Here is a 17,357-nt window from a genome sequence, read left to right as displayed (position 1 = left end):
CCATAATTCAAAAAGAGTCATGTACCAAAATATTCATTGAAACTCTATGTACAATAGCCCACAGATGGAAACAACCTAAGTGTCCATCATCGGATGAATGGATAAAGAAGATGTGGCATATATATACAATGGAATATTACTCAGCCATAAAAAGAAACAAAATTGAGCTATTTGTAATGAGGTGGATAGACCTAGAGTCTGTCATACAGAGTGAAGTATGTCAGAAAGAGAAAGACAAATACAGTATGCTAACACATATATATGGAATTTAAGAAAAAAATATCATGGAGAACCTAGGAGTAAGACGGGAATAAAGACACAGACCTACTTGAGAATGGACTTGAGAATGTGGGGAGGGGGAAGGGTAAGCTGTGACAAAGCGAGAGAGAGGCATGGACATATATACACTACCAAACGTAAGGTAGATAGCTAGTAGGAAGCAGCTGCATAGCACAGGGAGATCAGCGCGGTACTTTGTGACTGCCTGGATGGGTGGGATAGGGAGGGTGGGAGGGAGTGCGATGCAGGATGGAAGAGATATGGGAACATATGTATATGTATAACTGATTCACTTTGTTATAGAGCAGAAAATAACACACACACACACACACACAAAAGCAAATTATAGGTCAATTACCCTAACGTATGTAGATGCAAAAATTTTGCACAAAATACTAGCAAATCAAATTCAATAGCTTATTAAATGGATCACACAACTTTGACCAAGTGGAAATTATGCTTGAGTGCAAGGATGATTCAACGTATAAAAATTAATCAATGCAATATTGGACATTAACAGAATGAAGGATAAAATCACCAGATCATCTCAATAGATGCAGAAAAAGCATTTGGCAAAATTCAACATTCTGTCATGATAAAAACTCTCAAGAGAGGATAGAAGAAAATTATCTTAACATAATAAAATTCATATATAAAAGGCCCACAGCTGACGTCATACAAAAACAGTTTTAACTATAATAGCATCGAAAAAAATAAAATACTTACAAACTTAACTAAAGAAGTGAAAGATTTGTATACTGAAAACCATAAAACTTTAATGAAAAAATTTAAGAGACAAAAATAAGTCGAAAGTCATCCCATATTCATGAATTAGAAGACTTACTATCATTAAAATGTCCATAGTACCAAAAGTAATTTATAGAAACAATTCATTCTCTATCAAAATCTGAATGGCATTTTTTAGAGAAATAGAAAAAAGTCCTAAAATTCATATGGAACAATGAAGGACCCTAAATAGTGAAAGCAATTTTGAATAAGAAAAATAAAGCTGGAGACATCACACTTCCTGATTTCAGAATATTTTATAAATTTAAAGTAATTAAAACAGTAGAGTAGTGACATGACAACAGACATATAGAAAATGGAAAAGCATAGAGAACCCAGAAATAAATCCACACATAGACAATCAGCTGATACTCTACAAGGACTCCAAGAATATACAATGGGTAAAAGATAAACTTTTTAACAAATGATTCTGGAAAACCTGGATACCTACTTGCAAAATCATGAAATTGAATCTTTTATCTACACCATAAATAAAAATCAACTCAAAATTGATTAAAGATTTAAATATAAGATCTAAAACAGTAAAAACTCTTAGAAGAAAGCTTAGGGGAGAAGCTTCATATCATTGGTGTCAGTAATAATTTCTTGGATATGACACCAAAAGTCCAGGAAACAAAAGCAAATTTAGACAAGTTTTTTTTTTTTACATCTAACTAAAAAGTTTCTTCACAGCAAAGAACAAAATTAACAAAATGAAGAGGCAATCTATAGATTGGGATAAAATATCTGTGAACCATATAACTGAGAAGGGGTTAATATCCAAAGTATAGAAGAAATTGCTTCAACTGATTAGCATAAATAAATAAATAAATAGGCAAAGGAGTTAAATGGGCAATTCTCCAAAGACAACGTACAATTGGCCAACAGGTATATTAAAAGGTGCTCAACATCCCTAATCACCAAAGAAATTCAAATCAAAACCACAATAAGATATCACCTCATAGTTGTTAGAATAGTTATTATTAAAAAAAAAAAGAAAGTCATGTTTTGGTGAGGATATGGAGAAATTGGAAAACTTTTTTCCTAATGTGGGATTGTAAAATGGCACAGCCACTGTGCAAAAAGTATAAAAGTTACTCAAAATATTAAACATAGAAATACCATGTGAGAGAATTCCAAGGCTGTGGCACACATCATGGGAGAGGTTGCCCTAGCAGATGTCAAGACTTTCTTTGCCTTGAGGACACCTTTCTTTTCCCTTCTCTGCATGAGAACAGACATCTACTCTGAGAAGACATTAACTCTTGGAGGATCAGAAAGTGGGTGTTTGGTACGTTGTGACACACCTGCAAGCAATTTGGTGAAATACGTTTATTAACAAGAAGTTATTTTTGGAGATAGCCTCATCCAGCAGAGGGCACACAGCAGAAGCAAGAAAACTACAATCCTGCAGCCTGTGGAACAAAAATCACATTCAAAGAAAGAGAGACAAGATGAAAAGGCAGAGGCTATTTACCAGATGAAGGAACAAGATAAAACCCCAGAAAAACAACTAAATGAAGTGGAGATAGGCAACCTTCCAGAAAAGAAGAATTCAGAATAATGATAGTGAAGATGATCCAGGACCTCGGAAAAAGAATGGAGGCAAAGATCGAGAAGATGCAAGAAATGTTCAACAAAAACATACAAGAATAAAAGAACAAACACCTAAAAACATTAAGGAACAAATAAACAGATGAACAATACAATAACTGAAATGAAAAATACACTAGAAGGAATCAATAGCAGAATAACTGAGGCAGAAGAACGGAAAAGTGAACTGGAAGACAGAATGGTGGAATTCACTGCTGCAGAACAGAATAAAGAAAAAAAAGAATGAAAAGAAATGAAGACAGCCTAAGAGACCACTGGGACAATATTAAATGCAACAACATTTACATTATAAGGGTCCCAGAAGGATGAGAGAGAGAGGAAGGATGTGAGAAAATATATGAAGAGATTATAGTCAAAAACTTCCCTAAGATGAGAAAGGAAATAGCCACCCAAGTCCAGGGAGGGCAGAGAGTCACAGGCAGGATAAACCCAAGGAGAAACATACCAAGACACATAGTAATCAAATTTTCAAAAATTAAAGACAAAGAAAAATTATTGAACAGAACAAGGCAAAAATGACAAATAATATAAAAGGGAACTCCCATAAGGTTAACAGCTGATTTCTCAGCAGAAACTCTACAAGCCAGAAGGGAAGGGCATGATATATTTAAAGTGATGAAAGGGAAGAACCTGCAAAGAATATTACTCTATCCTTCAAGGACCTCATTAGAAGGAGAAAGGAATCTCGAAGGAGATTCGAAGGAGAAATCAAAAGCTTTACAGACATGAAAAAGCTAAGAGAATTCAGCACCACAAAATCAGCTCTACAACAAATGCTAAAGGCACTTCTCTAAGTGGCAAACACAAGTGAAGAAAAGGACCTGCAAAAACAAACCCATAACAATTAAGGAAATGGTAAAAGGAACATACATATCGATAATACCCTTAAACGTGAGTGGATTAAATGCTCCAACCATCAGACACAGGCGTGCTGAATGGATAAAATATAAGACCCATATATATGCTGTCTACAAGAGACCCACTTCAGACCTACGGACACATACAGACTGAAAGTGAGTGTATAGAAAAATATATTCAATGCAAAAGGAAATCAAAAGAAAGCTGGAGTAGCAATACTTATATCAGAACAAATAGACTTTAAAATAAAGGATGTTACAAAAGATAAGGAAGGACACTACATAATGATCAAGGGATCAATGCAAAAAGAAGATATAACAATTATAAATATATATGCACCCAATATAGGAGCACCTCAACATAAGGCAACTGCTAACAGCTCTAAAAGAGGAAACCAACATTAACACAAAAATAGTGGGGGATTTTCACACCTCACTTACACCAATGGACAGATCATCCAAACAGAAAATTAATAAGGAAACACAAGCTTTAAGTGACACAATAGACCAGATATTTTTAAGTGATATTTATAGGACATTCCATCCAAAAACAGCAGATTACACCTTCTTCTCATGTGAGCATGGAATTTTCACCAGGACAGATCACATCTTGGGTGCCAAATCAAGCCTTAGTAAATTTAAGAAAATTGAAATCATATCAAGCATCTTTTGTGACCACAACACTATGAGACTAGAAATCAATTACAGGGAAAAGAAATGTAAATAACTAAAACACATGGAGGCTAAATGATATGTTACTAAATAACCAAGAGGTCACTGAAGAAATCTAAGAGGAAATTTAAAAAAATAACTAGAGACAAATGACAATAAGAACACGATGATCCAAAACCTATGAGAGGCAGCAAAAACAGTTCTAAGAGGGAAGTTTACAGCAATACAAGCCTACCTCAAGAAACAAGAAAAATCTCAAATACACAATCACACCTTACACCTAAAGGAAGTAGAGAAAGAAGAACAAACAAAACCCAAAGTTAGCAGAAGGAAAGAAATCATAAAGATCAGAGCAGAAATAAATGAAATAGAACAAAGAAAACAATAGCAAAGATCAATAAAACTAAAAGCTGATTCTTTGAGAAGATAAACAAAATTGATAATCCATTAACCAGACTCATCAGGAAAAAGAGAGAGAGAACTCAAATCAATAAAATTACAAATGAAAAAGGAGAAGTTACAACAGACACTGCATAAATACAAAGCATCCTAAGAGACTACTACAAGCAACTCTATGCCAATAAAATGGACAACCTGGAAGAATGGACAAATTCTTAGAAAGGTATAACCTTCCAAGACTGAACCAGGAAGAAATAGAAAATGTGAACAGACCAATCAAAAGTAATGAAATTGAAACTGTGATTTAAAATCTTCCAACAAACAAAAGTGCAGGACCACATGGCTTCACAGGTGAATTCTGTCAAACATTTACAGAAGAGTTAATACCCATCCTTCTCAAACTCTTCCAAAAATTTTCAGAGGAAGGAACACTCCCAAAATCATTCTCTGAGGCCCCCATAAGCTTGATACCAAAACCAGATAAAGGCACTAAAAAAAAAGAAAATTACATACCAATATCACTGGTGAATACACATGCAAAAATTCTCAACAAACTTCTAGCAAACAGAAGCCAACAACACATTAAAATTATTATACAGCATGATCATGTGGGATTTATCCCAGGGATGCAAGGATTCTTCAATATGTGCAAATCAATCAATGTGATACCCCATATTAACAAATTGAAGAATAAAAACCATATGATCATCTCAATGGATGCAGAAAAATTATTTTGACAAAATTCAACACCCATTTATGATAAAACTCTCCAGAATGTGGGCATAGAGGGAACCTACCTCTACATAATAAAGGCCAAATATGACAAACCTACAGCAAACATCATTCTCAATGGTGAAAAACTGAAAGCATTTCCTCTAACGTCAGGAACAGAACAAGGATGTCCACTCTCGCCACTATTATTCAACATAGTTTTGGAGGTCCTAGCCATGGCAATCAGAGAAGAAAAAGGAATCCAAATTGGAAAAGAAGAAGTAAAACTGTCACTCTTTGCAGATTACATGATACTATACATAGAGAATCCTAAAGATTCCAGCAGAAAACTAATAGAGGTAATCAATGAATTTGGTAAAGTTGCAGGATACAAAATTAATGCACCGAAATCTCTTGCATTCCTATACACTAATGATGAAAAATCTGAAAGATAAATTAAGGAAACACTCCCATTTACCATTGCAACAAAAAGAATGAAATACCTAGGAATAAAGCTACCTAGGGAGACAAAAGACCTTCATGCAGAAAACTACAAGACACTGATGATAGAAATCAAAGATGATACAAACAGATGGAGAGATATACCATGTCCTTGGACTGGAAAATCAATATTGTGAAAATAACTATACTACCGAAAGCAATCTACAGATTCAATGCAATCCCTATCAAACTACCAATGGCATTTTTACAGAACTAGAACAGAAAAACTTAAAATCTGTATGGAGACAAAAAAGATCCCAAATAGCCAAAGCAGTCTTTACCAAAAAAAACAGAGCTTCAGGAATCAGACTCCCTGACTTCAGACTATACTACAAAGCTACAGTTTGCAAGACAATATGGTATGGGCACAGAAACATAAATATAGGTCAATAGAACAGGATAGAAAGCCCAGAGATAAACCCACACACATATGGACACCTTATCTTTGATAAAGGAGGCAAGAATACACAGTGGAGAAAAGACAATCTCTTCAATATGTGGTGTTGTGAAAACTGGACAGCTACATGTAAAAGAATGAAATTAGAACACTCCCTAACACCATACACAAAAATAAACTCAAAATGTATTAGAGACCTAAATGTAAGACTGGACGCTATAAAACTCTGAGAGCAAAACCTAGGATGAACACTCTTTGACATAAATCACAGCAAGATCTTTTTTGATCCACCTCCTAGAGTAATGGAAATAAAAACAAAAATAAACAAATGGGACCTAATGAAACTTAAAAGCTTTTGCATAGCAAAGGAAACTACAAGCTAGACGAAAAGACAACCCTCAGAATGGGAGAAAATATTTGCAAACGAATCATTGGACAAAGGATTAATCTCCAAAATATATAAACAGCTCATGCAGCTCAATATTAGAAGAACAGACAACCCAAATCCAAAACTGGGCAGAAGACCTAAATCAACATTTCTCCTAGGAAGACATACAGATGGCCAAGAAGCACATGAAAAGCTGCTCAATATCACTAATTACTAGAGAAATGCAAATCAGAACTACAATGAGGTATCACCTCACTCCAGTTAGAATGGGCATCATCAGAAAATCTAAAAACAACAAATGCTGGAGAGGGTGGAGAGAAAAGGAAATCCTCATTCACTGTTGGTGGGAATATAAATTGATACAGCCACTATGGAGAATAGTATGTAGGTTCCTTAAAAAACTAAGAATAGAATTACCGTATGACCCAGCAATCCTACTACTGGGCACATACCCAGATAAAACCATAATTCAAAAAGACACATGCACCTCAATATTTATTGCAGCACTATTTACAATAGCCAGGTCATGGAACCAACATAAATGTCCATTGACAGATGAATGGATAAAGAAAATGTGGTACATATATACAATTGAATATTACTTAGCCATAAAAAACAACGAAATTGGGACATTTGTAGAGACGTGGATGGATCTAGAGACTGTCATACAGAGTTAAGTAAGGCAGAAAGAGAAAAGCATATATCATATATTAACACATATATGTGGAACCTAGAAAATTGGTACAGATGAACCGGTTTGCAGGGCAGAATTTGAGACACAGATGTAGAGAACAAAGGTATGGACACCAGGGGGGGAGGTGGCGGCGGGGGAGGGGGTGGTGTGATGAATTGGAAGATTGGGATTGACATGTATACACTAATATGTGTAAAATGGGTAACTAATAAGAACTTGCTATAAAAAAGAGAAGATATTTTCCATTCAGAAAAAAAAATATATATATATATATATATACCATGTTACGTAGCAATGCCTCTTATGGGTAGTTATCCAAAAGAACTGAAATCATGATGACAGATATTTGCACTCCCATGTTCAGTGCAGCATATTTACAATAGCCAAGATGTGGAAACAACTGAAATGTACATAGATACATATATGAATAAAGAAAATGTGAGATTAATATATATATATATATATATATTATTCACCCTTTAAATATAAGGAAATCCTTCCATAGATGATGACATAGATCAAATTTGAGGACAATATGCTAAGATAATTAACATTTGTGTAAATCTCAATGTTAAGTGTTCTTACCTCAGTTAAAAAAAATACAAGGGGATGTGACCACAATATAAGATTGTAGCCATCACAATCTCGGGAATTTTATGAAAACCAGATATAAAGCCTTAAAAATAGAATGTGGGCCTTGAGCACAGTCTTTGTAAGAAGAACTCCACTTTGTAACTAAAAATAATTAACTGGGTTAATAGATCTTATAGAGTAATGGATGTAAGAGTCATATCAGTGCTAGCATCAAAGTTATTCTACAAATGTTTCTGTGCCTAATGATGTCTAAACAAAATATGAAACTTCTTCCAATACCTGAAAAACATTGTAATGGCAAGCAATCAAAACACGCAGACAGACAGACACACACACACACACAGAGTCCCCTCTTTCATTTGATTTCAGCAGTCTACATTTTCTACAGTAGTAAATATTCTAGCTATGTCTTGTGAATCTCAAAGTACTGGAAAGTAAGTGCCCATTCAAAAGTACTTTATCTTAAAACACCATAAATCCTACTAATTTTGTTGTCCATTTGAAATATGTAAGTTGTACTATTAAAAACAACAACAAAGGAGATATTTATACATGTGGAAAAACACAAGTTTACCCATTGTGTTCCAATTAATATATATATAATTATTGATTATGCATTTATCTTTTAAATCATATAGAAAATAAGAGGAGATATGAACAAAAAGTATTAAAATATTGGTTTATATTTTTAAAGCCTATATCCTTTATACAAAGCCTAGCTCAGATGTCATTTTTCTTATAAGACTTTCCCTGATTTCTAACAAATCAGAGGTCTTTGAACTCTCCCAGCACAACTGTATATAGTCTTATTTTTCCTCGGTGATAGAAGAGTGGAGTAGTAGTGATTGAGGAAGAAAAATATACAAACTTGACTATTTAAGCTTGAGGTCTTTTTTTGTAGTACCAGCTGATGAAACAACCTTCTTTCTTTTATATACCTCCTTCTCAATCATTTCTTAAACACCAGCAACATAGCTCCTCCCTTAAAAGGGCATAAGCTTTCAAGAGAGGTCTGAGGTATTATGACTGAAAAAGGTCCAAAGAAAGATAACTTTTGTAGGCATATAAAGAAGCTTCCATCAGGGCAGCATTCTGGGTTGAAGTCATTAATTAAACCCTGGGGAGAAGTGGGTGACTTTTATTTGTGAACTAATACGCATATCTTCTCACAGAAATCTTCAGATGTTTCCAAAGGTGACTTGTTGGTCACACCATAAATGCCTCACAATTTATCTCCTAATACTTAGAAGACTATACCTTCTATGTTTATATAATGACTGTGGTGATATCTTCTGTTTTATCTTCCAGATCCACCCCTCCACTTTCTCCATCCTGCTTTTTGTCCCAGGAGGCTAGCTTATATATACTCCATCAACAGGATCCCCACTCCTCTTGCTTTTGGTTGAGGTTTGGCCAATGAGAGTTACCAGCAAGAGTCTGGAAAGCAAACGGAGAGTATCGTTGAGGTATTTATTCTCCCAACTTCTACACTACAAGGTCACTGTGGGCTGGCTACTTCCTTTAACCAAAGATCACAGCTCCTGCCAAGTGGCCCTCTACTCATACTGAGTTCCAGGAATCACTCCCTGCTTGCACTCCTTAAGTCCTAGGAGTACTAACAGCACCCACTGTTATTATCTCCAGGATATTACACTATCCTTTGTGGTTTTCCTATCCCTTGCTCACACCTTTGTAAGTAGTTCAAGTATTAAACTCTCCTCAAATTACTTAATATGAATGTTGCATCTATTTTTTCTTCTAGGACCTTTACTGATGCAGCCTTCGTCATAGATACCATACAAAGAGTAATAGCTAACATTTAGTAAGTATTTATTGTGTGCTAGGCTTTATTCCAAACACCTGGCATTTACTGATATATTTAAACCTTTACAACTACTCTATAAGTATTATTTTCTTCTCTACAAATCACTTCATTTCTCCTTTCTTTATCTCTGTTCCAGATATTTTTCTCTCCCTTTTACTGTGAAAGGAAACTGAAGCTATATCTTCCTCCATAGTTCAAAGGAGTAGAAAGCAAAAAGGCCCAGAATGCACTAAGGATTGCAAAAATAACAATAAGGGTAACATACTTTGTTTATATTCAGAGAAAGATAAGTAAGGAATGGGTACAGAAATTGCACAAGGTCACTGGTATAAATCTGACGAATGATATAGGGGAATATGCTCCTCACCTTCCATTTTACTTCTTTTTTTGTCCTTCTGTCACGAATAATAATTTTCAGGCTACAAAGAGTAAGGAGAAGAATGGGTAAACACAGATTGTTCGAAGGAGAGGCAGCAACAACCCATGATAAGCAAAACAATAGAAAAATATAAATCTGTCTTACAAAGTTGTTAAAATCAGCCAGCAAGAAGAGAAGTGAAAAGAAGAGTATAAGCAGATAGGCCAAAGATGCAAACCAATGTCTAACTAGAAAAGAGGTCTTTGATTATCTTGTTCAGTACTTTTTTCAAAGATACCACACTGCAATATGTAATTATATCATCTATCATATACAGTCTTGGATTGTTCTTTTCTGTTTCATATGTGTCCTTTTTCTTCCAATAAACAGAGAAAGACTCTTCTTTTCCTTCTTTTTTTTTTTTTTTTTACAGTACGTGGGCCTCTCACTGTTGTGGCCTCTCCCGTTGTGGAGCACAGGCTCCATACATGCAAAGTCAGTGGCCATGGCTCATGGGCCTAGCCACTCTGTGGCATGTGGGGTCTTCCTGGACTGGGGCACGAACCTGTGTCCCCTGCATCAGCAGGCGGACTCTCAACCACTGTGCCACCAGGGAAGCACTTCTTTTCCTTTGGAATCCCATGATCTAAGGACAAATAAGATATCTGAAAAGAAAGCTATACTGAATTAGACTGAGAGCCTTGTGAAACCTTCAAAGCCATGGGAGTAAATAGGATTGAGGATAGTTATTGGGCTAAGGTGCAGTTTATAGGAATAATATGACAACTTAGAACACCATACCTGTAGCCTTAATTTATGCATTCACTTACTCATTCATTCAACAGATATTTATTGAGAACCTATTCTGTACCAAAACCCATAAATGCTTTAGGATAGCTATTCACTGATTCAATCAAAATGCTCATGCACTGTTGGTGGCAATATAAATTCATACAGCCACTATGGAGAACAATAAGGAGGTTCCTTAAAAATCTAAAAATAGAACTACCAAACGACCCAGCAATCCCACTACTGGGCATATACCCTGAGAAAACCATAATTCAAAAGAGTCATCTTGGGCTTCCCTGGTGGCGCAGTGGTTGAGAGTCTGCCTGTCGATGCAGGAGACACGGCTTCATGCACTGGTCCGGGAAGATCCCACATGCCATGGAGTGGCTGGGCCCATGAGCCATGGCCACTGAGCATGCATGTCCGGAGCCTGTGCTCCACAACGGGAGAGGCCACAACAGTCAGAGGCCCGTGTACCACACACACATACACAAAAAGTCATGTACCACAATGTTCATTGCAGCTCTATTTACAATAGCCAGGATATGGAAGCAACCTAGGTGTCCATAGACAGATGGATGGATAAAGAAGATATGGCACATATATACAATGGGATATTATTCAGCCATAAAAGGAAACGAAACTGAGTTATTTGTAGTGAGGTGGATTGACCTAGATTCTGTCATACAGACTGAAGTAAGTCAGAAACAGAAAAACCAATACTGTATGCTAACACATGTATACGGAATCTAAAAAAAAGAAAGGTCATGAAGGATCTAGAGGTAAGATGGGAATAAAGACTCAGACCTACCAGAGAATGGACTTGAGGACACGGGGAGGGGGAAGGGTAAGCAGGAACAAAGTGAGAGAGTGGCATGGACATATATACACTACCAAATGTAAAATAGATAGCTAGTGGGAAACAGATGAATAGCACAGGGAGATCAGTTTGGTGCTTTGTGACCACCTAGAGGGGTGGGATAGGGAGGGTGGAAGGGAGGGAGATGCAAGAGGGAAGAGATATGGAGATATATGTATATGTATAACTGATTCACTTTGTTATAAAGTAGAAACGAACACGTAATTGTAAAGCAATTATACTTCAATAAAGATGTTAAAAAGTATATATATATATATATATATATATATATATATATATATATATATATATATATATATATATATATATATTCTGTTAACCTTGTGCCAGAAGCAATTTTAGGCACCAGCTTAACAAATGTTAAAGGAACTTCTCTAGGCAAGAAACACAAGAGAAGGAAAAGACCTACAATAACAAACCCAAAACAATTAAGAAAATGGGAATAGGAACATATATATCCATAATTACCTTAAATGTAAATGGATTAAATGCTCCCACCAAAAGACACAGACTGGCTGAATGGATAAAAAAACAAGATCCATATATATGCTGTTTACCAGAGACCCACTTCAGACCTAAGGACACACACAGACTGAAAGAGAGGGGATGAAGAAAGATATTCCATGCAAATGGAAATCAAAAGAAAGCTGGAGAAGCAATTCTCATATCAGACAGAATAGACTTTAAAATAAAGAGTATTACAAGATACAAAGGACCCTACATAATGATTAAGGGATCAATCCAAGAAGAAGATATAACAATTGTAAATATTTATGCACCCAATATAGGAGCAGGTCAATTCATAGACAAATACTAACAGCCATAAAAGGGGAAATGAACAGTAACACATTCATAGTAGGGGACGTTAACACATCACTTTCACCAATGGACAGATCATCCAAAATGAAAATAAATAAGGAAACACAAGCTTTAAATGATACATAAAACAAGATGGACTTAATGGATATTTATAGGACATTCCTTACCAAAACAACAGAATACACATTTTTTTTCAAGTGCTCATCAAACATTCTCCAGGATAGATCATATCTTGGGTCACAAATCAAGTCTTCATAAATATAAGAAAATTGAAATTGTATTAAGTATCTTTTCCAACCACAGTGCTATGAAACTAGATATCAATTACATGAAAAGATCTGTAAAAAAAAATGCAGGCTAAAAAATACACTACTTAATAATGAAGTGATCACTGAAGAAATAAAAGAGGAAATCAAAAAATACCTAGAAACAAATGACAATGGAGACACGATGACACAATATCTATGGGATGCAGCAAAAGCAGTGCTAAGAGGGAAGTTTATAGCAATACAATCCTACCTTAAGAAATAGGAAACATCTTGCATAAACAACCTAACCTTTCACCTAAAGCTATTAGAGAAAGAAGAAGAAGAACAACAACAGCAACAAAAAACCAAAGTTAGCAGAAGGAAAGAAATCATAAAAAACAGATAAGAAATAAATGAAAAAGAAATGAAGAAAATGATATCAAAGATCAATAAAAGTAAAAGCTGGTTCTTTGAAAAGATAAACAAAATTGATAAACCATTAGCCAGACTCATCAAGAAAAAAAGGGAGAAGACTCATATCAATAGAATTAGAAATGAAAAAGGAGAAGTAACAACTGACACTGCAGAAATACAAAAGTTCATGAGAGATTACTACAAGCAACTCTATGCCAATAAAATGGACAACCTGGAAGAAATGGACAAATTCTTAGAAATGCACAACCTGCCAAGACTGAACCAGGGAGAAATAGAAAATATGAACAGACCAATTACAAGGTCTGAAATTGAGACTATGATTAAAATCTTCCAACAAAAAAGAGCCCAGGACCAGAGGGCTTCACAGGTGAATTCTATGAAACATTTAGAGAAGAGCTAAACATATCCTATGCAAACTCATCTAAAATATGGCAGAGGGAGGAACACTTTCAAATTCATTCTATGAGGCCACCATCACCCTGATACCAAAAGCTGACAAAGATGTCACAAAGAAGGAATACCACAGGCCAATATCACTGATGAATATAGATGCAAAAATCCTCAACAAAATTCTAGCAAACAGAATCAAAAAGCACATTAAAAGGATCATACACCATGGTCAAGTGAGGTTTATTCCAGGAATGGAAGGATTCTTCATTATAGGCAAATCAATCAACGTGATACACCATATTAACAAATTGAAGGAGGAAAAACATGATAATCTCAATTGATGCAGAGAAAGCTTTCAACAAAATTCAACACCCATTATGATAAAAGCCCTGCAGAAAGTAGGCATAGAGGGAACTTTCCTCAGCATAATAAAGGCCATATATGACAAACCCACAGCCAACATCGTCCTCAATGGTGAAAAACTGAAGCCATTTCCACTATGATCAGGAACAAGACAAGGTTGCCCACTCTCACCACTCTCATTCCACATAATTTTGGAAGTTTTAGCCACAGCAATCAGAGAAGAAAAGGAAATAAAAGGAGTCCAAATCAGAAAAGAAGAAGTAAAGTTGTCACTGTTTGCAGGTGACATGATAATATACATAGAGAATCCTAAAGATGCTACCAGAAAACTACTAGAGCTAATCAATGAATTTGGTAAAGTAGCAGGATACAAAATTAATGCACAGAAATCTCTGGCATTCCTGTACACTAATGATGAAAAATCTGAAAGTGAAATCAAGAAAACACTCTCATTTACCATTGCAACAAAAAGAATAAAATATCTAGGAATAAACCTACCTAAGGAGACAAAAGACCAGTATGCAGAAAATTATAAGACACTGATGAAATAAATTAAAGATGATATAAATAGAAGGAGAGATATACCATGTTCTTGGATTGGAAGAATCAACCTTGTGAAAATGACTCTACTACCCAAAGCAATCTACAGACTCAATGCAATCTTATGTAAGATCTTATGTACGATCCTTGTCCTAGAAGGAAAGTTTAATACCACCCAAGTTAAGTCTTCTTTCTCTTACATTGTCAATTTATTGTTTGATATTTCCAAAAGAGAAAAGGTTAGAATGTAAGAATGTCTCACAGAGTTAGAGTTTCATAAAAGTAGTGTCATATGAACATATATATACTGCTGCCAATATCATACCATTAATTTAATTTAATTAATTTAATTTAATTAAACACTTAAATTCCAGGAGTATGACTACCAAATTTTCTGTTGCTCTGAAGAACTTATTTTCTTATCCAGAGAATTAAGTGGGCTGCAATATTACTTCAATCACCTACTTTTGAACTTTGCCATTATTTGAAATAATCTTATCTCAAGACCTCAAACTATAAAAGGAGGCAGTGTGGTGAGGTAAAAAAGAGCCTGAACTTTAAGGGCAAATAGCAGCTCAAACACTTATTAATTGTATCATCTGCCCTCAAAGCCCACACTCTATCCATTACATGGTACTGCCTCCTTTTAGAGCACAAAAATGAGGAATGAAACTGTAGTCTTAAGGACAATTGGTTCAACCGTGTCTTTCAGCCCAGGGATGTTAATGATTAACACAGAACCTAAAATGCAGGGCTCTATAGTCATTTATCCTTTCCCGTAGTGACATCCAAGTATGCACAATGAAGACTGCTAGGGGCAGGGATGATATTCAAAACTAACTAATAAGGTACGGGCATTAACCAATCAGAATGGATGTCACAGAGTATACTGGTATATACTAATCTACCTCAGAGCAGAGATGCCTGCAAACGCAATATGACTCAAATTGAGTTTATCATTCCTGCCGCTTCAACGACAAATCTTTTCTTCCTTCACTCCATATGTATGATCAGATTGTCCCCATTTAACGGAATAATTTTGTGAGGCTCAGAGAAGTTTATATCTATCTTGAGGAATAAATGAGGTAACACACGTGGCAACAGACTTATAACAGGCACTCAATAAATGCTAGTTGCTCTTCTCATTCCCTAAAACTATTATTACATGGTCTTATCCTTCTAAACTCCTGACTACTCCCATGGGCCTCTCCCACTAAACCTCCTTTTAGTCCTTATTCTGATATCTAGCCCTTCACCACATGCCAGTTCTCTCAATATATCAGCCCAACTGAAGCCTTAATTGCCTTCCTCTAGGCCTACAGTCAGTTAATTCAATGATATATTTACTTGCACCTTAGAATCCTTTCTACCTTGACACTCTCCAAGCTCTGAGTAACAACCTCTGTTGGCATCTACTATACTTCACTGATAAATATTGACATGGAGGCTTCAGAGTGCCAACTTCCTCATGTTGTCCCCATCTCACTCAATGGCTGATATATACACAGTCAAAAATCTGAGTCATCAAATCAATAGAATTAGAAATGAAAAGAAGAAGTACCAACTGACACTGCAGAAATACAAACGATCATGAGAGATTAATATAGGCAACTCTATGCCATTAAATTGGACAACCTGGAATAAATGGACAGATTCTTAAAAAAGCACAACCTCCCAAGACTTAACCAGGAATAAAGCGAAAATATAAAGAGAACAATCACAAGCACTGAAATAGAAACTGTGATTAAAAATATTCCATAAAACAAAGACCAGGACCAGATGGATTCACAGGCAAATCCTATCAAACATTTAGAGAAGAGCTAACACCTATCCTTCTCAAACTCTTCCAAAATATAGCAGAGGGAGGAACACTCCCAAACTCATTCTATGAGACCACCATCACCCTGATACCAAAACCAGACAAGGATGTCACAAAAAAAGAAAATTACAGACCAATATCACTAGTGAACATAGATGCAAAAATCGTCAACAAAATACTAGCAAACAGAATCCAACAGCACATTAAAAGGATCAAAAAACATGATCAAGTGGGGTTTACCCCAGAGATGCAAGGATTCTTCAATATAGGCAAATCAATCAATGTGACAAACCAGATTAACAAACTGAAGGAGAAAAACCATATGATCATCTCAATAGATTCAGAAAAAGCTTTCAACAAAATTCAAAACCCATTTATGATAAAAACTCTCCAGAAAGTATGCATAGAGATAACTAACCTCAAAATAATGAAGGCCATATATGACAAACCCACAGCCAACATCTTTCTCAATGGTGAAAAAGTGAAACCATTTTGACTAGGATCAGGAACAAGACAAGTTGCCCATTCTCACCACTGTTATTCAACACTGTTTTGGAAGTTTTAGCCAGAGCAATCAGAGAAGAAAAAGAAATAAAAGGAATCCAAATCGGAAAAGAAGAAATAAAACTGTCACTGTTTACAGATGACATGATACTCTACATAGAGAATCCTAAACATGCTACCAGAAAACCACTAGAGCTAATCAATGAATTTGGTAAAGTAGCAGGATATAAAGTTAATGCACAGAAATCTCTTGCATTCCTATACACTAATGATGAAAAATCTGAAAAAGAAATTAAGGAAACCCTCCCATTTACCATTGCAACAAAAAGAATAAAATACCTAAGAAAAAACCTACCTAAGGAGACAAAAGAACTGTGTGCAGAAACCATAAGACAAGGATGAAAGAAATTAAAGAGGATACAAACAGATGGAGAGATATACCATGTTCTTGGATTGGAAGAATCAACATTGTGAAAATGACTATACTACACAAAA

General features: G+C 35.4%; 1 protein-coding gene across 6 annotated transcripts in view; it reads right to left on the bottom strand.

Moving 5' to 3' along the window:
• The window catches only part of KLF8 (KLF transcription factor 8), a 314,604-nt gene that overhangs the window by 253,040 nt on the left and 44,207 nt on the right, over positions 1–17,357 (bottom strand). For 5 of the 6 annotated variants that reach the window (XR_014292510.1, XM_082610205.1, XM_082610204.1 and 2 more), the window contains one exon: positions 10,085–10,136. Coding sequence is in view for 4 of the 6 variants with exons in the window: in XM_082610205.1 (XP_082466331.1) it covers positions 10,085–10,091 (7 nt within the window). In the remaining 2 variants the exon portion in view is untranslated. Of the gene's footprint in view, positions 1–9,149; positions 9,330–10,084; positions 10,137–17,357 lie in introns of all 6 variants that reach the window. The other variant, XM_082610208.1, reaches the window with a different exon arrangement.

Source organism: Mesoplodon mirus, assembly GCF_964341445.2.
Source record: "Mesoplodon mirus genome assembly, chromosome: X".
Taxonomy (NCBI): domain Eukaryota; kingdom Metazoa; phylum Chordata; class Mammalia; order Artiodactyla; family Ziphiidae; genus Mesoplodon; species Mesoplodon mirus.
This window is presented reverse-complemented; position numbering and strand designations above follow the sequence as displayed.